This window comes from Drosophila guanche, unplaced genomic scaffold (genome assembly GCF_900245975.1).
Source record: "Drosophila guanche unplaced genomic scaffold, DGUA_6, whole genome shotgun sequence".
Classification (NCBI taxonomy): Eukaryota; Metazoa; Arthropoda; class Insecta; order Diptera; family Drosophilidae; genus Drosophila; species Drosophila guanche.
Window position 1 is genome coordinate 216,843 of NW_022995743.1, and position 18,697 is coordinate 235,539.

An 18,697-nucleotide genomic window follows, 5' to 3' on the forward strand; every position below is an offset into this window, starting at 1 on the left:
GGTAGATGTATCTCCCAATCGGAACTAATTGTCTAAACAATAAACCTAGTCCCTACCAAGTGTGAATTCAAATCCAATCATAGAGTTAGAGTTCGCCAAATATGGGCTCTAAGTAACAGTGAGAAGAATACAGTGGCAGAGAAGTTCGGTAATTTTCGATGAATGTGAGATCTTTTGGCATTCAAATAATTGTCCAAATGGAAAACAGTCCAGAGAGGGGCACTGATCACGTGACAAGAAGATCACCAAAACCCAAAAGACATCAAAAAAATGGCGATTCGATGCGCTGACTTGTTATGTTTGCCAATCAACCCTGACCCGACTGTCGGTCTCAGCAGGGAGTCTACCTGAATCTGGGAGTGTCAACTATATGCCAATGCCATCTTGCCCGCTCTCTTTCCGTAATGGCGTGCGGTCATGTCGTCCTGCGGCATGGCTCGTACTATTACATCAACCATAAAGCAGTGCTATTAGTCATTATTATTTCACCTAGGATATATTTCTGGAATAGAAAGTACCTCACACCATCATCTGCCAATATCATCTGTCAACAGTTTATTAATATCAACCCTTTGCTGTTCTTCTTTCCTAATTCATTCACATGTCATCAATGCCAGCTCCCACCACCCACACGGTCTGGAATTACACGTGGCTGCGGCATTTTTCGTATATTTTCATTTTTTTATCCATGCTCTACCGGATACAGTTTTATTAAATGCAATGAAAGTCAGACAGTCATGGCAGTTGCATGAGTTTTCTGTTATTTTTGATTTTTTGCCACTAGCTTAAAACATTTTTATGCTGCAATGAGAACAACGTTTTCTCAAGCAACATAAAAAAGCGATATCTTAACTTGCTTTTGAGTGCACTTAATTTTTGGGTTGACCGCTTGGACCTTCAATTGGCAGCTTGGTGGATTTACTAAGCGCTTCATTTTGGGGACGATTGGCTTAGGCGAACGGACAACCAACGGACAACGCCAGCTAAGGAGGCTGCCTGTGTTAGCCTTCAGGTCCTGGCTCATGAATATGTTGGATGGTTCGTCTGTCTTCGCTTTGTGAGTGATTCATAGGAAAGTGCTCTCCTCAGGCAATCTTTCTTGATGTTGCTTTTGCTGTTGATGGCGATCATGTCGATTGTTCGCTGATATGAATATAAATGGGCGAGTATTGCGCTGATTTGTCGGCTCAAAAACAAAGAAAAGTCTAACGGCAATTTGGCGGAGGTCTTTTGTTATTTCACTGCTTCATCCACGATCGGTGCGATCTTGATTTTGTAAATCAGTCCGTTAAGCGATCTGTCCTCCAACCATCGAAGTTATGTATGTATGTACATATGTATTTATATTTTCCATAGACTTTGTTTGAATTTTTCATGAGTGGAAACTCAATCTCAGTTACACCATCCTTGTTCATTCACAAATGAGCACAGCCTGAGCACAAAGGTAACCCATAAATTGTCAAAAAATCAAAAATCAACCAAAATATTATTCAGGAAATGCCGAAGTCTAATCCTGCTAGGGTCTCTGGAATTCTGTTGAAATCATAATATCCGATTATGTAGATCAATGCGAACAGTGAACAAAAACAAGCTAGCGAAAAAAATACAAGAAAACGGCATGTTGTCAAACGTTTGAAAGGCTCAGCCGCAGGCCGAGCTTAAGTCCCAACTCGCTTTCGAATCCGACGAGGGTATGGGACGGAAAAGAGTCTACGGACGAGTCAAGGAATCAAGGCATTAAGAGCGAAGGCAACGTGGGCGTTGCTGCATTTTTATTGAAATAAAACACAAAAGCAGATTTCAATGTATTTATTTGGCCAAGCGTGTGAGGATAGCGAAAATGTAAGAAGGCACCCTCGAAGTTGGAAGAAGTGTTCGTTAGACGCGCGTGTGCAGCGGATTATCCCTATGCACTTGTTACACATATTCGACCGCAGAGGCAGGACTCGGTAGACTGCAACGGAAAGCAACAAAAGAAACAACATTAAAAGAGGTTCAAGAGCAAGAGCTCTTTGAGATAAACTCATCACAGGCAGTTCGTTCGTCAGACACGCCGTGGCACTGATCCTGCTTGTCCGAGCTGGTCCTAAGTCAAGTAAACGCCTACAGACTCAAAAGTCATGTCATGTTGTGGCGAAAAGGATTTTCCGTGCCACTGAGACAATTTCTTGTACCTCCTTTCAACCTGCTCTATATCACGATCGACCTTTGATCCTTGTAGTCACAAACACCGAGCAGTTTGGCAATATTGATTGATTTTATTGGATTTTCAGCTTAGGCTTAAAGCAACGCGCAATCTTGGATGTGAATCTACCAAAAGGAAAAGATATGGACAAGCCACCTCCAATCAGTTTTCATCCAGACACTTTCTTGTGCGCAACAAATTGAACTTGGTCATGGAGCATTACTTTTCCTAATATTATTAGAAACTTCTCCCATATTTTTCGTAACCATATTTTTCGGATTGCGAATTCAGTGCTCAGGAGACAAGAGGTCTGAATAGAAACGCAAGGTGTTGTTTTTCATTGAATAATTAAATGTGTGAAAAATGTAATTTCTTATTTGTAAAGGAATAATGTTTTTGAATTGTTAAGTTTATGGTATAGACTTACTTACAGCTTTTACGTTATATCCTATTTATTTTAAGAGAAACTTCTTCAGATTTGAAAGATTTCCCATAAATTCAACCCCATTATAAATAGTACAGAATTGCCATTGCCATCATGATGGCTGACGCATTGAGAATAAAATCAAGGCTTTCAACCCCGAATGGAAAGTGTCGTACAACATGGAACGACTTTGGCAAGAGCTCGGTCACACCAAGCGTTTATAACTGCCCAAAGCAAATATCCACCGAGCAGATAAAAATAAGCGTAGAAATAATTCATCTTGCTGCTTAGCAAGCTGCTGGCCGCTGTGCTGCCTTCGACTTCTGTCCTGACACACGGCCTGGCACGCCATCAGCCTCCTCTTGTCACCGCCATTTTCCGCCATAGAATAAGGGTAAGCAGCTGCCAGGAAGACCAAAACAGAAAAAATAGTGTCGAAAAATGTTTCGTTTTCGATATGTTGAAAAATAATGCTCCCGTCTTTGTCCTTTTTCCTTGATTTCTGCACGCTTCACGCCAATTTGTGCGCCTATCAACTAGGTGATGGCAGTGCTGATGGTGGTGGTGGTATACATACGCAGATCCCATGCGCCTATGCCGCTCCCAGAACTGTACGAGTATGCTGTACTGTGCGAGTTTCCCAAACGCTATCAGTGTCATCCACTACATCCTTTCGCATATTGTTCCCTTTTGATCCTCCCTATTTCACTCTTGGCATGGGAATCACTTTCAATGGCGCGAAATATAATTAATTTAAATGATTGGGTTGTTTGTATAGACCTCAGGAAGTGAGGGGGAAAAGCAAGAGCTGAGCAATGGTAGCCGTTTAAATTGGGTTTTCCAAACACTTAGCGTCTTACACTGCAATACTTGAAGATCGCGTAAGCAGAAAGCTGATGCTGAATTTCAGCCGCATGCCGTAACCAATGTGAGAGCTTTGGAAATCCAGCCATCTTTAAAAATAGTTGAAATTATAAGAAATTGGCATAATAACAAACGCTCGTCTCACTATTTGTGTTCTGATAAAGTCTGCGGAACCAGACTGTAAACTACTCCAAAGTACTCGTGCTCGGGAGAGCACAATACAATTACAACTGCCAGTTGGCGGGTCGGCGAAAGATCAAAGTGAGGCAAAAAAGCTGCGCAGCCAAAGAAATAACAGAAAATAACTTTGGCAGCGTGCAACAATAACAATGGAAATAACGATAAAAAAATAAAATATAAGCCAAGGAAAAATAATGTACAGAAAAATGGCAAGCAGCATCGCAAGCAACATCGCAACTTCAATTTCATCTCAACTCTACCCGACAACTTTCCCAAGCAATATGCAAATATATCATAGCCGGCTAGTTACCCTGATGGATGGTACAGCCAAATGGTTCATGAGTCATCCGCAGTGGTGCCCGCTCACTCGATAGCAGGATACCACCACGACACCACAAACTGAGAGCAGGTACGACACTAAAGTTACGGTTTGATCACAAGTTGAGCGTAAAATATGTTAAAGATCATCGGGTGTCAGTGACTGTGTGTGCCGGCAAATAAGCGTAAAATGATCAAAGACTTTTCGCGCGCTATGCCAAGTCTAGAATCGTTCTATACCCTTCTCTCCATCCCCAGAAACAGAACATTATTCATGTGTATGTTCTCTCCAGCCACTTTGGCATACTGCACGTAAGCTTAACGTGCGCGCATTTTGCAAAATAACATTCAATTTGTGCAACCTGATCAAGCAATTGCATCAACCGCTGGCTCAGCGATGATCGATGATAACCCAAGAGCAGGCTTTAATAAATAATCAAAGTACTCGATTGTAATCTCATTTTGCGATCCATATTTCGAGTACCCTTAGCTCTTTCGCTTGGCGTTTGTGCATATTTTTACGCTTGCTTAAAGCTGCCGAGTGCTGGGCTTAAAGAAGATCACCGACGGCTCGGCGCAGCTCGCCTTCTCTCCCCCTCCCCTAACCTGTCCCCAGCTCTATCATCGATGTAAATTACATGTTGCACACCTTGATGATTTCTACAATTGCTGACCAGCTTCGGCAGCAATAACAACAATTTGTAGTCGCTGCAGACAAGCCGGCTGCATGCCCAGTCCAATTGCACCAATCCGGTAACGAAATCTCAGCACAGCTCCATTACCATTATTCACCCGTTCTTCCACTGCATTGGGCCTCAGTCTCAGGTGTCCGGTCTTCTCCAGGTCGAAGGGTTTTTTATTGAATTATAATGTTATTTGGTGGTTGCTGCCGTTTCCGCTGCCACTGCCTCGTCTCCATCTACGTCAGACTTTTTGGAAGCATATATCGCCTAAAGGGTCCTTCCCCACCGAATCGACGGTTAAAGCTCGCTTCAGTGGGTATTAAAACATTTGAGATGGCTGATAGAAGTGATAGTTATCCTTTAGATACCTGCATCATTTGATATCGTCTGATTTTCTATAGTAACCCTCTTGAATTATATCCACCTGCGACATCCAAGAGTGCAGACCGCAGTCTTAATTTAAAAACTCGCATGCGTAACTCAGCACCAGTCTAATCAAATTCTCAATGCAAATGCATCGAAATTCAAGCGTAATTTCCTTGGAGCGAAATTGCACCCAAACTCGGAAATGAAAACGAAGAGGAACCGCATCCAAATGTTGCGTGAGCTGAGTTTCAGCCCTCGCACAGCCCGAAACGAAGCAGAAAGAGATACACTCTAAATTTGCGTTACGTAACGGAATTTAAAACGTTCCTTATCAGATTGGTTCTGAAGTTTTATCAATGCTCGCTTCCATCGGCCGCTGCTCGAATGAATGAGAATATCATTAATCTCCTGCTCCCAGAGTTCCTTCACAATTGTTGCTTGGCTGCGCCATTTAATGCGCTAATAATTTTTAATGAATACATGATCAATTTTTGTGTTTGTTTTGGTGCAGATCAGTGGATGGACGTGACGTTGGATACCGGTACAAATTAACGGGTGCAGTTAGATTGGAAACAAAGCCTTTGTTGCCAAGTTGTCAGAATAATCAGCTGAATTCGTTGTATTGGAATTGCAGTTAAAGGCCTAAATTAGTGTTTATGTCTAGTACCTTCAAGAAAGTTAGATTTCTACAGTCATACGTGCCCGTCTGCATACTCGTACATATATGCACTATCCACCAATTGTAGCTGCTCATCATGTCGTCCATCAACAAGATCTCTGATCATCAATCAGAAAGCAGCATCTCGAGACAAAGCGACCACAATGCGAGCACAGCTACCGGAGCTACACTTTCAGTCAAGTTGGCCACACAGGAAATTGCCTTTGAGCAAAAGATGGAATGAAATTCGCAGGCTACCGGCACTAAAACTGACGGCTAAAAGTGAGTGAGGGTTGACTATCGAAAACGCATAAATCACGATAATTTTCAGTCGGGCGAGCCTTTCAACAGCTTTGTCAAATGTGCCGCAGCGGAACTCACACTCGGACATGCCTCTGGGTTCTCGACTTGCCACACAAATTAAATTTGTATAAAAATATCCAAGTTGGTGGGCCTGGACTCAGCCCAGGATACAAACCGACAAGACAAACGAAGCCGCAGGCTACTGTATGGCAGTGAAATGACAAAGTGCAACTGCTCCAGGCAGTAAAGAACTCCCCAGGACGAGCTATGCGATCAATTATGATTGTCACAGTTGACACACATTATCGCCCTCGTAGTGACGTTTAGTAGTGTGCTAGAAAGAGAGCTAGGGAACCTGTTGTCGTGGCAGGACTCTTCGAATTCTTCAGTGTTTCAAGACCCAAGCGATATGAGCTAATTGATGTTTTCATTTACGCACTCGGACGACCCGGACGAACGTTTTCATTCTAGGTGGTAAGTGTGACGCCCGCTGTGCACACATAATTGACGGCAACGGGGAAGGGAAGGCCTATATTAAGGATCGGCTACCTACACCTACACCACCACCCAGGACTTCGATCGGTCGTAACTAGTCCATGAGGAGAAAAACCATACGTGAATATAGTTTCCTTCCCTCTTCCCTCCCGCATTTTGTCAATGGTTTTGTTCACTCCCGTGTTCTCTCCTCTCCAGTTTCGGGTCCTCTCATCTTTGACCAGGCCCACAACTTGGCGGCATCTTGAAAGTACCCTACAATTTGACGTTGGTGGTCGTTGGATTCTTTGCTCATATTTTGCGCATCTCCTTTGTCAATTGCTCTATTTTTCTGCTATGTGTGTGGGTCCTTTAAACAATGGACTGTTCCAAAATTATTTTCGTATTATCGAATCCACAGTGCGTGCTTGTCGTTTTTGTATCTAATTGTTTAATTGTCCGATCATGAGTCGGCTTGTTGTCTGGATATGTCAAGAGAGCGCCCTTATACTGGGTAGGCCTTCATCCATGACTTAGCTTACTTGGCTTACACTGCCAGGGAGATTTCATCTCCAGGCCTATTCTTGTTTCAGTTTATTGTAGCCCTGTCAGTTTAGGGGACATTTTGTGTTCGATTTTGAAGGATTAGTTGATTGTGTACCTGTCCGAGCCCCGGCGACTTGTACATGACCGTAGCAAGGTTCATACATACATACATATGTACAAGTGTATGTGTGTGGTCCAAAGTCGTGGACAATGCCATTAGTTTAATTAAATGTGAGAAGATCGTCTTTAGCGAATTTATTTTTGTAGTTGGATATACATTATATTTCAAGTACGGCTTCTAAAACTAAATATACCCACCCACTAAATCGTTGAGCACAGCAAAGCCAAATGTCAAAGATAACATTAGTCCTATTGCTGTATTTTGCGTAGCCCTTTGTTTAGATAACAATAAAATTAAAAATGCTAATTTCTGCAGTTTAGATTTAAAATTTATTATTTTGATTTTCGCTTTTTTCCTTAAATGTACTAGGTATGTAATTCAAAATTATCTAAACAGTCTTAAGGCCTTTACATAAGATAATGCTACTAGTAGATTAAAAGTAAAATAATAAAACATTATTTGTTTAACCAACGAATATCGAATCCAAAATCTAATTTCCCATTCTGTAGAGCCAGCTATTAGCAATCTTCTCTTAGAAGCCGAAGTAGGGGTAGGTTGGAGCAGCTGGGACCATGGAGCTCTTCTGCTCCATCTGATGATGGTAACCGCCAAAATGGTTGGCGCTGGAGCCAGTAGAGGGGAAGAAGGAGCCAGCGAAGTTATAGCTGTCCCACGATGAGTGGTGATGAGAGCCAGAAGCGGCGGCGGAGGCGAACTGTGAACGGAGCTGCTCAGCGGATGTGGCAGTGGTTGAGGACATTGTGTAGGCTCCGGCAGATCCGGTTGGAGGGTACGCAGCAGTTGCAGTTCCCATGGAGTAAGAGGAGTTCATTAAATCGTTGCCATTGACTGGATGCTGAGCCTGTGACTGAATCGGACTGTGGGCGGCGGAACTACTGCCAGTGCTGCTGGCTGGTGACATGGAAGCAACTGAGCCCCCATGGCCAGCATGTATCTCATAGGACGCTCCCGATGCAGGCCACGTCTGGGAAGTGTACAAGCTCATGCCCATGTTGGTAGTGGTGGCAGAGGAAGCTGAAGCTGTAGCTCCATATGAACTAGCTGTGGATGCGAAGCTGGGAACTTGCTGAGTGTTCAATTGCTTGCGTAGACGAGCACGACGGTTGGAGAACCAGACTTGGACACGGGCCTCAGTCAAACCGGTGCTCTGGGCTAGCTCCTCCCTTGTGTAGACATCTGGATACTGGGTGCGAGCGAAAATGCGCTCAAGGGCGTCGATCTGATCATTGGAGAAAGTGGTACGCGAGCGTCTTTGCTTCCTTTTCAGCTGTACACTGGGTTCGGTGTCATCCTCACTCTCGTCCTCGCTACCCGCCGAGATAGCACCACCTCCGAGAATGCCATCAATGCTGTGGGAGGCTCCAGAGCCGGAGGTTGCGCGGAGCAAGCGCGAGATGGAACTCACCGAGGGGGCATTCTGCTTGTCACAGATTCCGGCCTCAATCAATTTGGCGCGAATTTCCCAACTGAAGATGCCAGGCTGCGATTGCTTCAGCTCTTCGATTCTGGTCTCGATATCGGGTGTGGCCACACGTGGTTTGCTGCCACCGATTACACCAGGCCGAATGGAGCCGGTCTCCTGGAAGCGATTGAGGATCTTGGAGACACAGCCATGTGAAACTCGCAACTGCCGAGAGATAACGCAAGGACGGACACCAGCAGCTGCCATCTCGACAATTTGGCGACGAATATGATTTGGCAATGGACGACCGTTGATGAAAACACCTCCCAGTTGATTTACCCGACCTTGTCCTAAAAGTAAACGAAAAAGAAAAGATGATTAGTATCAAGTTTATAAAATTCTTTTCAACTTCAGATTATCCATCTCAATGAATCGTATTGATCCTGATCCTGTCGATCTTTCAATTAACTCAACTTCTGCGCTCGATTGAGCAACAATATGTAAAAAAATATAGACTGCACAGCCTACCTTAATGCATTGCATTCGAAAATGCACTAAGTAGGATTAGCCCAAGGATCAATTGGCACGATCTTTTGTTTTGCTGAGCCACAAACGATTCGTTGGCCATTTGTAAACATAACAAAACGCAAATTGCCAATTTGCGTAGGTCTTTTCGAACAGAAGAAAAGAAAGCGCTGATCAGTGGCAGTGGGGGAGACTGAAACTGCCGATCAAAAAGAAGAATGATGCGGCACAGCTGCATCCCATGTTGGCCCATGCAATCAAATCAAACTAATAATCCATAAGCGCTGCGGACACCCAGCTGTGCCAGCTAAAATAAGTATATAAAGGCCAGCCCCAAAAACACAACAACGGACAACAGCCAAAAAGAGAAATAAAGCCCCAGCCGTCGATCTCCAGGTCGAAGTCAGAGTCTGTTGTTTGGGGCGCTGACGGTTCTTGTACGTGATACACAAGACAAGACCCAAAGCACAAGCGTGAACCCCAGCTCAGACGCAGACACTGAGCTAAGATCAAAGCGCAATAGCCGACAGAGGCAGAGGCTATTCAAGCGAAGAGCTGGAAAGACGACCGCGCCAAAAAGTCTGCAAAGTCTGCGCTGGAAGCTGGGATGCTGCCTGGCCTACAAGTCCCCGATCACAATCAATAAGTCAAAAAGCTGATCATGCTGCCGACCGGGTAATGATCTCTCGTTTGAAAACAGCGGGCGAAAGCGCAGCCCAAAACGATGAGCCAGCACTTTTCAATGTCCGACTCTGACGTTTTGTACTCGTAATTGTGGTAATTGGTAATAGGGCACTGCGTAGAATGCGATCTGCTATCGATGCTTACCTTGGAAGGGATATCCAGCGAAGTAAGGAGTCATGTTGAGAGCTGATACAGCCATATCTAGCAGTAATCCGTTGTTTTGGGTCTACGAAAATATCTAAAACACTTGTCTTCTAATTTTTTGATTTTTATTAAAAAGTCTCCAAACTTCACAATCACTAGGATATCCACAAAGTAAGAATTTTCTCAAAGATAATTTGTCCCCTCGATTTGTTAATGCGAATGCGCAATGCTCAGTGATGCTGCTCGTTTGCTTGACACCTCGAAACTGATTTTGAAATGGTCAGCCACCAAGCCTAAAACGAATTCGTGAGATTCTCAGACTCAAGGAAACAAGTTTTTGGTCGGAGAAAAACCCAAGCGAGCGAGGGTGGAAGTGCAAGCGGGCAGCAGTTGGAGTGAGAACGAGAAGCAGCGATCGCAAGAGAGCGTGGCTGGTGCTAGAGCAGAGCAGGAGCACTGTTTGCTACACTGCGACAGAGGAGATAAGCAAAGCAAGAAACGAGAAAGAGAGAGCAACACAAATTTTCATAGTATGGCTGCACTTCTGTTTAGCTCCGCCCCCAGAAAAAACGGAATTTTATTTTGATTCATTTTCTCTGTGGAGTTGATTTTTGGATAAACCAGAGAGGGCTTAGAGCTGGTACTCCATTATAAATATTTATTTTATTTGCGTTTGATTTGGAGTTATGCGAATTCCTGTGTTTACCGAGGGCTGCCTTTCAAAGGTTTTCAATTTAGCAACAGTCACTTTATGTTTCCGGTTGGTGAAATGTTAGCGTTTGAATTGATTGCGCATGTCGTAATCATATTATGTACAGGATTTCCGTTTAAAGACTAATTGTAAAAATATACAACAACTTCCCAACACAAAAAATGCCCCCATCGAGGAATCCTTAGAAAAGAAAACACTTTTTCTTGAGGTGCTTTGAATGATTCAAGGAATAATAAGAGAATGTGAAAGGTTACTAAGCCGTCTCGAAGATGAGTGGGAGCAATATGCACGGGTGCCCAGCTAACTTCATTGGGAGGCCCTGCGTCTCTCCCCTTACTACCCCTAGAACGGAATTTTGTTTGCATCCTTTCTGTCTGGAAAACGCCTTCAGGTATTCCTTGACCTTGGACTAAAAGTGGACCAGCTTGGGGGTTTGATACAAGCGTGCCCTTCTTGGTCCATAACAGTATTTAAGTAACATTACAACTCTCGTATAACTAGCTATTTCGGCGAAATAGTTGGCGTAACATCGAGACGTTCCATTAAATGTTCACTCTCTACACTACGAAGATGTAATTCAATTACTGAAATCAGCCAACAGGCATTGCTGTTGCTTTGCTATTGTTAATTAGAACGAAGCTGATACCCAACATCAGCAACGGACAAAGTGAATATTCACGGGAAACAGGCACCCGGAAGGCCACTAATGTGTATGTATAGACGAGTGGGAAGCTGTCAAAAAGATTTTCGCACGAGCAAAAAGGGAAAAAAAATGTATTTCCGAGTGCATGACTTTTGGTTAATTTGCTGTTTGCTCCATCTGTGCTCCGAGATCTCGGCTATGAGCTCTCCGCTCTTAGTGTCGGTAGAAATCAAATAACTTTTGGGCATGTTGCGTATACGCCGCGTGTGCGAGCATTGAAAATTATGCGGAATCATATCCAAGGCAAGGCTGGAGACATGAACAAAATAAACTAACTTGTTGCCAGTGAGGTTGGAGGGGGGCCTAAGAGTGTGTATCTGTGAGATACATTTTGCGTGGGTGTGACGACGACACAAAAACCGACACCGACACCGACGCCGACACTGACGTTGAATGTGTGCCATTTGGCAATAATTGTAAGGCTATTGTTTGGTTTGGTTGGCCGCCACGCTCTGTGTGTGGTTTCACTTCGAGGCAATCGCTCAAATCTTATGACAACTCCAAATGCTACTGTGCGATTGGCAAAAATACCGCTGTCGATATCGATACTGGTGCAGATACAGATTGTTTGTCTTCGGCAGTGATGTATCTGTATACATTGAACTTTCGAATGGCCAGTGTTGGGTCGTTTATTGTCTCTATTTCTTTCTTGACTACCGCTTCTCATTCATTTATTTCATTCCAATTCATTTTATTAGGAAAAATAAATAGCCAACTATTCTTCAGCTTGTGGAAAACAACTTTTGATTCGTCTACTGTGGCATTTTTGTGGGAATTTTTTAATATTTTTCCCAGACAGTCAAGGACGAAAGGAATGTAAGCCATGCTTCGGCTGAGCTGTCGGCTTGCACATTGTTTGAGTATCAAGTCAGAAAATTCATTTGTAAAAACGAAATGAATTAAGGCCATTGAATTTAACTTGAGTAATGCCTTTAAAATGCTGTGGAATTCATTTTCTTCGACTCTTCGATGCCAAGTCGACGGTCTGTGACAAGCGAATGAGAGGCCTGCTCTAATATTGATTTAAAGTACTCCCAAGAAATGTTTTTGGCCAGAAACAATTTTTCAAAACGTCGTATATTAGTAAGTAATGAAGATCCCTACAAAATACTGGGCTAATAAATTCCTCTGAAAAATTACCACTAACGCCCATATGTCAGCTTAGACGAAAGCCCCTCTCCGGCTCCACTCTACCCGACCAGTAAAAGCAACAGCTGTGGGGGCTAAGGCAGCGGCGGACTGTGAAACAAGAAAACTAAATTAAAACTCAACCGCAACTGTTTACACAGCAAATGTTACTACGAAGGGGCGGCTCACCAAAGCCTCAAACTGGAGCTGAAATCCCAGAAACGGAATAAAGGAAAAAGATGATTAATTAGGGTGACTACTTGGCAGAAGAGGATGCGGAGGAGATGAGGTTGACCGATCGGACAGTTGGTCCAAGAAGTGAGAAGAGTAATATGTACAAATATATCACTCCTTCGGAACGGTTAAAAAAGAATTAATAATGTGTGATCGGATGACGCCCCCAAAATGTTTAATGCCAGTTGGTCAGCTTAACGAAAAGAGAATCATCTAATTGCAAAGGAATCCTGGGTGATGTTGTACCCAATCGGGAGTGTTGGAGAGGCGGGCACGCGTATCGCCAGGATGATATGGCAAAGAGTATCGAGGGATCGCCTGACTTTTGGACGGACACACAAAGAATTCCATTATGTGCATGATCTGTGGTTTCCTTTTCAACTCTGCTCCGTTTGCAGCGCTTTGTCGGCAAAAGAATGTAGGGAGGAGGGCAGTGAAATGAGTCAATGACGTATAGGAAATAGAGGGAGGACACCCAAGCCGCTGCCTGACAAGGACCGCCACCATCGAAGTGTGAATTCTAACAGACCGCGTCGGCGTTGCCGTCGTAAATAAAACATTTCAGCTCAAGTCACAGTCGCTGAAATGTGGCGGATTCTTTCAAAACCATAAGGGAAAGGCAGTGAAGCGATGAGTCCGATGATAAGGATGAAGATGATGATGATTATGATGAACCTAAATTGCACTTCGGCGTAGCGCCTTCGTTTAACGCGTTACTGTTAATTTTTAGCTGATCCTTGATTAACACTCCGCTCGCCTTCTGATAGGGACCTGCCATCCACTCCTTTGCTACATTTCCTCTCTCTAGCAACGCGTCTGTGAAGATCGTGCGGTGTGTGGCGTCAAGCCATAAAATACGTTTAGCACCTGCGTGTCGAGAGGTGTGATGTCAATGTTTATAATTATAACGCCTGCACATATGACTTGATGAAAGGATTTTTCCGGCTATTCGGCAGAATCGATCGTCATGAACTTGACAATTGTTTCAGATAGAATTCTGAGCTCAAATAGAAGGGGTAGTCCTTAAATGAAGGCATTACAAATAACCGTGAGGGGACTACACTCTTTTGCTACTTTTATCTTTCCTCATCCTAGAAGGCTTCAGAGAGAAATATGCATTTTCGATATACTTCAATTCCATTATTAATGATCTATGCAGAAAAAATTAATATATTAATCAGATTTGATTACAACCAATTTGACATTGAAATATGGAAAATTTTCTTGAATAAATGCACCGAGAATACATAAACGAAATAATCACGAAACGCAATCAATCCATTTCTTACTTTGCATATGACAATGCTAAGAAGCTCTGAGGAATAAGTAGGTACTATTCAAGAAACAAATACATAAATAATCTTCATAAGTAAGAATCTATTTCCCTGTTCGGCGGCCACCGAACCCGGCTCCCTACGCGCCGCTTCCCGATTTGATTTATTTTCCATGGTGAATATAAATGAATTCGAAATGGGTTTTAGTTCTGCGCAGAGGCTGCAACCGCACTCCAAAAATGATCGAAAGCAAATGCCATGTGAAAATAGGAAAATAAATAATTATTGAAAGATTACACACAGAGACCATACAGAGAGACCATACATAGAGCAAGTGGAAGTCCACATGAAGCTCCATATGTTAACTTTTACTTCTAATTAAATCCTCGAAATTCCATATAAAGGTATTTTCTATTTCCATTTCCCACTCTACGAGTAGCTCGATCTCAAACCAGTTTCCCACTCTTGTTCCAGTTGCAGCCCCAAATCGATTTGCTACAATTTCAATTTTCGTTGATTTTCCAAAAAGTGACAATTGGCCAGCGTGATTTTCAATTATTCTCAGGTGAATCGATCCATCAGTCGGCACATGTCAAAGCTGCGAGTTACTTGAGCTCCCAAGCTGCGTTAGTTATTATTGTGGCATCAAGTCCAATTCCCTTTAAGTCAAAGGGCAAGTCTCGTGCCGACTTTTCCAAAACAAACTGCAGCGGCACTTTGTGGATTTTTTCTTCAAATGTAGTGCGGAGTGTGACAAATTGAGCTACATGTTATCTTCAGTTGATTTAATTAGCTTTTGATTTGTTGCGGCATTTTTCGCATCTAATGGAAGTTAAGTTCACAGAATCAAGGATTATTATTATCACTAACACATTATTCATTGTGGCTTTTTGAAATCGAGAAATTTTTGTATTTTTATTTACATAAATTATAAAAAAAAACAATTCTCGTTCCCGTGAAAATGTAAGTTCTTAATTGTAACACATCAAAGATTTCGAACTTGTTTTTTTTTTCAACCAAATACGAGTATCAGAATTTTCCAATATTTATTCGAAAGACTTGAAATACTTCATAATCTTTAGTGGGCGCCGAAAATCAATTTCCAATAACAATTTCTAAGAGACATTAGCTCAATTAACACATCAGACATCTCCATCATCTCTATTGTTATTGTAGCTTTATGATAATTTGCCGTTTTGGATCTAAACCCCAAAGATTTCCACTATCTGGTTTCACCGTAACGCAATTAATTCAATTAGCATAATTTGGCAACACCTTTTTTGGGTATTTAAGCGACACTGCCTACCAGCAGATGCGTATCTTCTGGATTGCGCGTAGATACTCGAATTTCTGTTTGTTCATTTAGGCTAAAAAGCGCTGCTAAAGCGATTGGAAACGCCAGTGCAGGATGTAGACATCCAGAAGTTGACTAAGTTGGCGTGTCAAATCGATCATTGGCACAGTTTGACATGTCTATTTGACTGGACAACTAAGGAAAGCAGGAAACAAAAAGAAGAAACACAAAGGCAAGCGAAACCTTGGACCTCCGACAGTTATATGCAGTCATGGCCAGACGGAGAGTCGCCGGTTGAGAGCAGAGCGTAACACTTACCATTTGGAATGGACTCTAATCATGCGACAAAAAAAGAAGCATGGAATACAGGTCTCCGTTATTCCAGGACCTACCGCCGTTCGTAGGTAAGTAACGCAACTGAGTTCCCGAGTTATGAGTTTGCGGTTCGAGTGTTAATAGTTTGTTAGTACTTGGCGGTATCCTTGCTTCTGAGGCTGTGTTGTCCAATATTTGGTCACAGGGTCGATACAGCAAACACGATTTCCCGCCCACCTGGTACCCCTTTGCCTCCCCTACTCAGCTTTAACCTAATTATGACGCTTGTGGTCGTTGTGTTTCACGTAATTTAGTTATCTCTAAAAGCATCACGAGATTTTCGCGGAAAATCGAGTGTCCTCGGTCAAAACCCACTGATCTTTGATTTAAGATACACTGTTTAAAAACGCATTCGGCAGCCTGTAAGCAAATTTATTGCAGATGCCAAGTAATAAACACCAAAAAAAATACCAAAAAAGAAATAAAACACCAGCTCGTCTCATAAATCTGCGAAAATCTGGGCAGTCTCGCTCCATCGATTGGCAGTTGCATGTTCAGCAAATTACTCAACAGTTGAGCCGGAAGGTGGTCGGAAGGAAGGCAGAGGAGAGAGTTGGCCATTAAATAACTTATAACGAACTGCCCATCTTGAGACGCTAAGCGAAATGGGCACCGCTGCTCACTGCCAGGCCAGGGACTAAAAGAGTGTGTTGCTGAACTCGCCTGCCCATGTGGGAGACGACACGCAGTCTGCAGATTCATCTGACCGGGCGTTGCGGCTACAGGGAGGAAGGTGGAAGTCAAAATCGCAGGGTGGTAAGCGCGGAGAGTGTTTGCATATGTCAGCAGCTCGCTTAAAGCGAATGCCGCTGGAAGTTCGTTTCCCTTTTCGGCTGAGTTTTTAATTTATGTTATTGATGCAAGAAATGTATAAAATGCACTGGTAGAAAATAATCTCAGATAAACATACAAATTTCCTCTATTAAGCACTGTATATTATTTTTTGGACTGAGGAGCCTATCCCGTTGTCACTTGCCATGATACAATATGTTTCAGCCCTGTTCATTTGCAAGTTTGTGAAAAGCACTGCTCTCCCAACTGCAGATTTAAAATTTCGGTTAGGGTTGCACTTAAACATTTTTCGTGATCATTTAAGCAACAAAAATGAAGGAAAAAGAGACGAAATGAGTTACGGACTTGCAATCGCTTAACTTGAGTGCCAATCTGAGTTGGCAACAAACACCAAGTCATATAAACAAATGAACATATGTAAAATCCATGCTCGGAACGACATCTTGGGGCTGACGCTGATGCTGATGTGTTTTACGACTTGACACAGAGTTTCAGAGGACCGCTGGGTTGGGGACGGACATGGAGATGGTGTCTCAGGTGTCGGTACCTTGCAGTGACTGGACAAAGTGGCCGACAAAAGTCGGTCGGTGATCCGTGCGCTCGGAGGTTGGCGGTCTTCGAGATCGGAGCTGACCGAAATGGCTTTGAAGCGCACATTTGCCAAAGTGATCGTAAAAATGCCAAGCCAAATACCTTGGGCACGTCAAGCGCGGCAATTAAAATTGAACTTTTATGTTACAATGACATATAGCCCAGTCCCGAGTCGGCCCACGGGGAGCGCCTTTAGTTTTCAAATGAGATGCTGATGGGTGGCGACGAAGTGGGGAACGGGCCGGAGTGGAGCGGAGTTGAGTGAAAAGGCCATGCGTGTGAACGACAAGATCAAAAGCACAAGCCGCACCAACGCACTTGCAACTGAGCAGAGGACGCAAACGCAGTTTGTGAGAGCGAGAGAGAACTCCAAAGTTTTATTTTTTTCACCGGACAATGCAAATGCCCAGGCGCAGACCGAGCACCGCGCCCGTGCAGTTTTCTTTCAAAATTTAATTGCAAATAAATTGAGTTTTTTGGTACTTCATTTAAGCGAAACAACGCTAAACTTTCCTTCACTAGCGGATCCATCAAAGTCGCAAGAGGATGTCTGTTTTCCTCCCCCTCCCAGATCGTTTTACGAGTCTGACTACAAAAAAAAATTCATTTGTAACGAAATTGCAAATGTTTCCGAACCAACTGCGGCTACTGAGGCGTTTAAACACTTTCAAGATCCTGTTCGTATTCCTGGAACATTTTCTTTATCACAATCGCTTACAATCTATCAATAAATACTTATCCGTTAGTCGCACATTAAAATGAAGTTCCACAAAATGATCCATCAAAAAACTTTTGACAAACTGTCAAAAGATGAACAAGAATCCTAAAGTATACAGATGCAGCAGTAGCTATGGATCTGTTGACCAAAACGGAAGGCAAACAAAACCATTTGGCAAACTCACAAATATTGAACAATCACATATGACAGATCGCTCGCCCAGCCGGACTAGGCCTAGGAAGTGCACAAGTGAAAACTGGTCGCACACACAAACACACACGCACCCAGAAACACTTAAATACAGTGGTCAGACAGTTTTCACTCCTTCATGCTAAATTTGCAAGGAAAACAAACGCTGTCGATATTCGTCCCGCCGGGCCTGACATGAGACACCAGCGTGAACGAAGGTGTCACATCGGCGGGGGGCTTGGATGGACAGTAGCACAGCAAGCATGAGGCTCTGGCCAAGGACGCTGATCTACTCGTTTGGGATTGAGTAGTCCCAGCCCCAGAAAAACCAGATGTTGTCGATCCCAAGTCTGCCTCAAAGTAAGAGTTCCATTCTGGGAAGCCCACACTATTCATGGTTTTTGATTTCCTATAGAGAACTGCCGTTTCCCGGTCTGAAGAGTTTACACTCCAATCCAGTTACGAGAGAGGTTTATGGTCTCGCGAGTTTGAATGAATTAGACTTAACTCACATGTTGCCTTTTACTGCCTTCTATAATGATCTATACAACAACTTTTCTGTCTTCCCTGCTTGGCGACACAATTTACAGCCCTTAGTAAATTATTGCGGAGCAATGTGCATAGCATGTGATTCAATTCAGGGACAATACTTGAAGTAGATTTTCGCACTACAATTTAAAGCATTCAGAAAATCCTGTCAGTAGCTAAAAAGGACCCGATATTTTTTATTGATTTTTGAATTTAATTTATGGGACTGTAATTGAAGGTTTTGTTTACGCGGTATTAACT

At 43.2% G+C, this 18,697-nt stretch overlaps 1 protein-coding gene across 1 annotated transcript; it reads right to left on the reverse strand.

Moving 5' to 3' along the window:
- Positions 1–7,513: 7,513 nt before the first annotated feature.
- On the reverse strand, positions 7,514–10,153 carry LOC117591994 (protein gooseberry). The gene is made up of 2 exons (XM_034285439.1): positions 9,899–10,153; positions 7,514–8,895 (listed from the first exon to the last, which is right to left on the reverse strand). Exons 1-2 carry the CDS (start codon positions 9,951–9,953, stop codon positions 7,655–7,657), a joined length of 1,296 nt encoding a protein of 431 aa, XP_034141330.1. The 5' UTR covers positions 9,954–10,153; the 3' UTR covers positions 7,514–7,654.
- Positions 10,154–18,697: the final 8,544 nt, after the last annotated feature.